This window comes from Telopea speciosissima, unplaced genomic scaffold (genome assembly GCF_018873765.1).
Source record: "Telopea speciosissima isolate NSW1024214 ecotype Mountain lineage unplaced genomic scaffold, Tspe_v1 Tspe_v1.0955, whole genome shotgun sequence".
In the NCBI taxonomy this organism is placed as follows: Eukaryota; Viridiplantae; Streptophyta; class Magnoliopsida; order Proteales; family Proteaceae; genus Telopea; species Telopea speciosissima.
Window position 1 is genome coordinate 1 of NW_025318291.1, and position 6,456 is coordinate 6,456.

General features: G+C 40.3%; 1 protein-coding gene across 1 annotated transcript; it reads right to left on the bottom strand.

The window, feature by feature from the left end:
• Window positions 1-5,763: 5,763 nt before the first annotated feature.
• On the bottom strand, window positions 5,764-6,237 carry LOC122648394 (ethylene-responsive transcription factor ERF113-like). Its single transcript, XM_043841611.1, has one exon. It carries the CDS (start codon window positions 6,235-6,237, stop codon window positions 5,764-5,766), a length of 474 nt encoding a protein of 157 aa, XP_043697546.1.
• Between the last annotated feature and the right edge of the window lie 219 nt (window positions 6,238-6,456).

A 6,456-nucleotide genomic window follows, 5' to 3' on the forward strand; every position in this document is an offset into this window, starting at 1 on the left:
GTTGAGATTTAAGATTATTTAATCAACGATTTAGATTAGAGTGTTGCGTTTAATGATGCGTTTAGCCGTCACGCAACGATTTTTTTCCCTAAACGCAAGACATTTACTGAATTATCAGAAAGATTAGGGGAGGTCTAAGTAATTAAAATGAAATCTGATTCTCAATTCTTCACTCATCTTTGTTATTCATTTTTTTTTGTTATCCCAACGTCCGAATTGATCTCAAAATCAACGAAAGAGAGTGTGGCTAGGAGTGGGTGTATTGCTGGAAATGGCTGGAGGATTGGCCAGAGCCCAAGCCAAACGAAACAGTTTAAGCTTTAAAATTGAGAGCATTTTGTGGGTGCTCGTATACTCGTGTACCATCAGAATTTTAAATTATTATGTCTCCCTCATTCGACCTCCGTTTGTGACGATTCAACTTGCGAAATTTTCTTCTTGGAAAGCTCTACGAATAATATATGAGAAAAGAGGTGTGTTGTTGCCTTCACCTTTTCCGAAATCACAAAAATCCATGTAGGGTTATTTTAGTAATTGTATCAGATTCGTCGACACTTTCGGAGTGCCTATGAGCTGATCTGGGTTTCATTATACACATGAGAGTTGGAGTTCATCGAGTCCTCTTCGAAACGCAATTGGAATCATGCATTTCTGACATTTGACGGCGAAGTTACAGCGATTATCGTTTGACACCTCAAAATTAAGGGCATTTTATGGGTGCTAGTGCACCATCAGAACTTCAAATGATGATATCTCCCTCATCCGACCTCCGTTTGAAACAATTCAACTTGCAAAATTATCGCCTTGGAGAGCTCTAAGTATAATAACTGAGAAAAGAGGTGGGTTGTAGCTTTCACCTATGTCGAAATTGCACAAATCTACTCAGGGTTATTTTAGTAATTACATCAGATTAGTCAGCATTTTTGAAGTACCTATGAGCTGATATGGATTTCATACTGTACATGAAAATTGTAGCTCGTTGAGTCCTCTTCGAAATGCAATTGGAATCGTGCATTTAGGACATTTGACGGCGAAGTTACAGTGATTCTTGTTTGGCACCTCAAAATTAAGGGCATTTTGTGGGTGCTCGTGCACCAACAGAACTTCAAATGATGATATCTCCCTCATCCGACCTCCGTTTGAGACGATTCAACTTGTATAATTTTTGTCTTGGAGAGCTCTAAGTATGATAAATGAGAAAAGTGGTTGGTTGTAGCCTTCACCTGTGCCGAAATCATAAAAATCGGTGTAGGGTTATTTTAGTAATTACATCAGATTTGTCGACACTTTCAAAGTGCCTATAAGCTGATCTGGATTTCGTACTGCACATAAGAATTGTACCTCATTGAGTCCTCTTCGTAACACAATTGAAATCGTGCATTTCTGACATTTGACAGCAAAGTTACAACGATACTTGTTTGGCACCTCAAAATTAAGGGCATTTGTGGGTGCTCGTGCACTATCAGAATTTCAAATGATGATATCTCCCTCATCCGACATCCATTTGAGACGATTCAACTTGAAGAATTTTCGTCTTGGAGAGCTCTAAGTATAATAAATGAGAAAAGAGGTGGGTTGTAGCCTTCACCTGTGCCAAAATCACAAAAATCCGTGCTGGGTTATTTTGGTAATTACATCAGATTCGTCAGCACTTTCGGAGTGCCTATGAGCTGATCTGAGTTTTGTACTGCACATGACAATTGTAGTTCGTCGAGTCCTCTTCAAAATGCAATTGAAATTGTGCATTTTGGTCATTTGACTGCAAAGTTATAACGATCCTCGTTTGGCACTTCAAAATTAAGGGCATTTTGTGGGTGCTTGTGCACCATCAGAACTTTAAATGATGATATCTCCCTCATCCGACCTCCGTTTGAGACGATTCAACTTGCTCAATTTTCGTGTTGGAGAGCTCTAAGTATAAAAAATGAGAAAAGAGGGGGGTTGTAGCCTTCACCTATGCTGAAATTGCAAACTTCCATGTAGGTTTATTTTAGTAATTGTATCAGATTCATCGGCACTTTCGGAGTGCCTATGAGCTGATTTGGGTTTCGTACTGCACATGAGAATTGTAATTCATCGAGTCCTCTTCGAAACACAATTGGAATTGTGCATTTCTAACATTTGACGGTGAAGTTACAGCGATTCTTATTTGGCACCTCAAAATTAAGGGTATTTTGTAGGTACTCGTGCACCATCAGAACTTCAAATGATGATATCTTCCCCATACGAGCTCCGTTTGAGCGGAGTGCCTATGAGCTGATCTGGGTTTCGTACTGCAAATGAGAATTGTAGTTCGTCGAGTCCTCTTCAAAACGCAATTATAATTGTGCATTCCTCATGTTTTACGGCAAAGTTATAGCGATTCTCCTTTGACACCTCAAAATTAAGGGCATTTTATGGGTGCTCGTGCACCATCAGAATTTCAAATGATGATATCTCCTTCATCCGACCTCCGTTTGAGACAATTCAACTTATAGAATTTTCATCTTCGAGAGCTTTAAGTATAATAAATGAGAAAAGAGGTGGGTTGTAGCCTTCACCTTTGCCGAAATCACAAAAATCCGCGTAGGATTATTTTAATAATTATATCAGATTCATCGACACTTTTGGAGTGCCTATGAGCTGATCTGGGTTTCGTACTGCACATGAGAATTGTAGTTCATCGAGTCCTCTTCGAAACTAAATTAGAATCGTGCATTTCTGACATTTGACGGCGAAGTTATAGCGATTCTCGTTTGGTACCTCAAAATTAAGGGCATTTTGTGGGTGCTTGTGCACCATTAGAACTTCAAATGATGATATCTCCCTCATCCAACCTCCGTTTGAGACAATTCAACTTGCAGAATTATCGTCTTGGAGAGCTCCAAGTATGATAAATGAGAAAAGAGGTGGGTTGTAGCCTTCACTTGTGCTGAAATCGCACAAATCCATGCAGAGTTCTTTTAGTACTTGCATTAGATTTGTCGGCACTTTCAGAGTGCCTATGGGCTGATATGGGGTTCGTACTGCACATGAGAATTGTATCTTGTCGAGTCCTCTTAGAAACGAAATTGGAATCGTGCATTTAGGATGTTTGACGGAGAAGTTACAGCGATTCTCGTTTGGCACCTCAAAATTAAGGGCATTTTGTGGGTGCTCGTGCATCATCAGAACTTTAAATGATGAAATTTCCCTCATTCGACCTCCGTTTGAGATGAACAACTTACAGAATTTTTGTCTTGGAGAGCTCTAAGTATAATAAATGAGAAAAGAGGTTGGTTGTAGCCTTCACCTGTGCCAAAATTGCAAAAATCCGTGCAGGGTTATTTTAGTAATTGTATCAGATTCGTCGACACTTTCGGAGTGCCTATGAGGTGATCTGGGTTTCGTACTGTACATGAGAATTGTAGCTCGTCGAGTCCTCTTCGTAATGCAATTAGAATCATGCATTTGTGACTTTTGACAGCAAAATTACAGTGATTCTCGTTTGGCACCTCAAAATTAAGGACATTTTGTGGGTGCTCGTGCACCATCAAAACTTCAAATGATGATATCTCCTTCATCCGACCTCCGTTTTAGACGATTCAAATTGCAGAATTTTCTTCTTGGAGAGATCTAAGTATAATAAATGAGAAAAGAGGTGGGTTGTAACCTTCACCTGTGCCAAAATTATAAAAATCAGTGTAGGGTTATTTTAGTAATTGTATCAAATTCATTGGCGCTTTTGGAGTGCCTATGAGCTGATCTGGGTTTCGTACTGCACATGAGAATTGTAGTTCGTTGAGTCCTTTTCCAAACGCAACTAGAATCATGTATTTCTGACTTTGGACGGCGAAGTTACAACGATTCTCGTTTGGCACCACAAAATTATAGGCATTTTGTGGGTGCTCATGTACCATCAGAACTTCAAATGATGATATCTCCCTCATCCGACCTCCGTTTGAGACGATTCAACTCGAAGAATTTTTGTATTGGAGAGCTCTACGCATAAACAATGAGAAAAGAAGTGGGTTGCAGCCTTCACCTGTGTCGAAATCGTAAAAATCCGTGTAGGTTATTTATCATTTTTTCAATGATTCGGCATGTTGGCGACGATTCAGGAGTATCTGGGACTATGTGGCAGCATAGAAAAACTCAATCCGGTGTTTTACAGCTCTTGGCACCCTTGGATACCCTCGGGTCAAGGCCAGATGCATCGAAAATTTTGATTTCACAATGGTTCCGCAATTGCATCAGATTCATCGGCACTTTCGGAGTGCCTATGAACTGATTTGGGTTTCGTACTGCACATGAGAATTGTAGTTCATCGAGTCCTATTCGAAATGCAATTGGAATCATGCATTTCTAACTTTGGACGGCGAAGTTACAACAATTCTCGTTTGGCACCTCAAAATTAAAGACATTTTGTGTGTGCTCGTGCACTCGTCCACGCATGCCCGTTATTACTGGTTGTCAAGTAATTTTTAAAAACTAAACCACATAGGACTTAACGAAAGTGGGATTAGGATCGTCTCCAGGGAGCCCAGCGCCCAGGGTGTTGCCAGGGGGCATCCAGCTGTTGAGCTGTGCCACACACATCTTGGCGTACGTCTAGGAATGTATACGGCACAACCCAACGACTGACAGCACCCTGGGTGTCCTGGGGTCCGTAAATTATCAAAATTAAATATAATGTTTTCCACCACCACGGGAGAAAGAAAACCCCATAAATTGATTGCGCCATTATTATTCCCTCCTTACTTAGTTTGAACGTCTATAATATTCTCTCTCTTCCCCCTCCATTAATTCTTACTATGAAGGAGGAAGGGATGAACGAAAACCACCACTTGGATCTAGGAGAGACTGGTCGTAGAACAAGTGAACAACTAGCTCAATTGTTTTTTTTTTTTTGATAAAACAACTAGCTCAATTGTTGATTAGTTTCATGGTGCGTTAGCCCAATAGTTTAATTGCAGCTAATTATAAATCAGCTTAATGTACAATACGCCTGTGGTCGAACCAATCTACGACCGCCCTAATTAATCAAGTAAGGTTGGCTTCTGAGCCAATTGCTATCCAGTAGTAAGCATTGAAATTTTCAAACGAAGCAAGCAATGCCTACTTAAAAGTGACTCATATTTTCATAGAATTACAAGAAGTGCCATTTCAATATTAGTGATATATTGTAAATCTTGTAAATTTGTTGCAACTCATCAGTTTGATTCACTTCTAAACCATTTTCCATAATTTTAAAATATATAAGAGCTTAAACATGAGTTAATATGATGGATGCAATTTCTCTTATTACATGGATCCACTCATGTTTGTCACATGCCAAGTCATGATAAAAACAAAGCCAACCCTCCCCCCCCCCCCCTTTTCTCCTAAAAAAAAGTACTCACACACAATATACACACAAATATAGGAAAGAGAACGCTACCTGGCTGCGTGTGGTGCACAGCCCCCACACCAAGACACAGGGTCGGGTAAAATGACCATTCTCCAACGATTTTCACCTTTTCATGGAGGCTTTATTGTTATTTCACATAGTCCTATGTTACACACCGCACACAACCAGGTAGCGCTCTTTCTCCCAAAAAAATTATATATAGATAGTGTTTTATTTATTTATTTTTGAATTGATATCAATTGTTTGCAAATAATTTAAATTAATGCATGAGAAACAAAATCGAAGCAGAAATTGAAATGACGAATCCAAGGGAAATTAAGTTTGAAACAGAAATATCTTATGTTAACATAACCCAACGTGAATATCGATGAGGAGAGAGAGAGAAGCGAATCCTACTAGTCTTTTGAGTGGCTGGTTGCAGTGTCCTCTTCATGTTCAGCAAATTCAGAGGGAGAAGAAAAGCCTCCATACTGCGATGAAAACCTCAGAAGCTCTTGTTGTTGTTGTTGATGATGAGGTGGCATTGAGGTTGTCGATGAGGAGTAGGACCCAAAGGGTCCTGGACTGTGCAAAACAGACTCAGCAGATGCGACGCATTGCAGATCCTGGTCATCCCTACTGCGTAGTAGCTGGGCATATCCAAAGAGATTTGGATACGTTTTCAAATGATCATCAGGCCCAGGCCCAGGCCCAGGAGCTTCAACTCGTTGATGATCATCATGAAGACGAGCAGCAGCCATGAAGTTGCCCAACTCAGCTGTCCCCCATTGATGAACTCGTTCAGGGAAATTAAGCTTAGCTTTACTCCCTTTCAACCTAAAAGCCGCCTTGTCGTAAGCCATGGCCGCATCCTCGGCGGTGTTTGTCATATGTGCCCACCCACACTCGTAGTCCCCTCTTTGGGTCACGTGTTTCCGCTGCCCACTTACCCCATGACCTTTGCCTTACTCCTATCACTTAATACTAGGGTTTTACATCATATATAGATATACTGTGAAAATTTTGGGTATAGTAAACTCAGCCTTATCTAAGGGTGTCAAATAGTGCGATTTTGATTATACAGTTCAGTTTCGGTTTGGTGCACATTT

Bases quoted from the DNA above. Each gene is read 5' to 3' on its own strand.
- LOC122648394 (XM_043841611.1), bottom strand. From the start codon at position 6,237: ATGACAAACACCGCCGAGGATGCGGCCATGGCTTACGACAAGGCGGCT.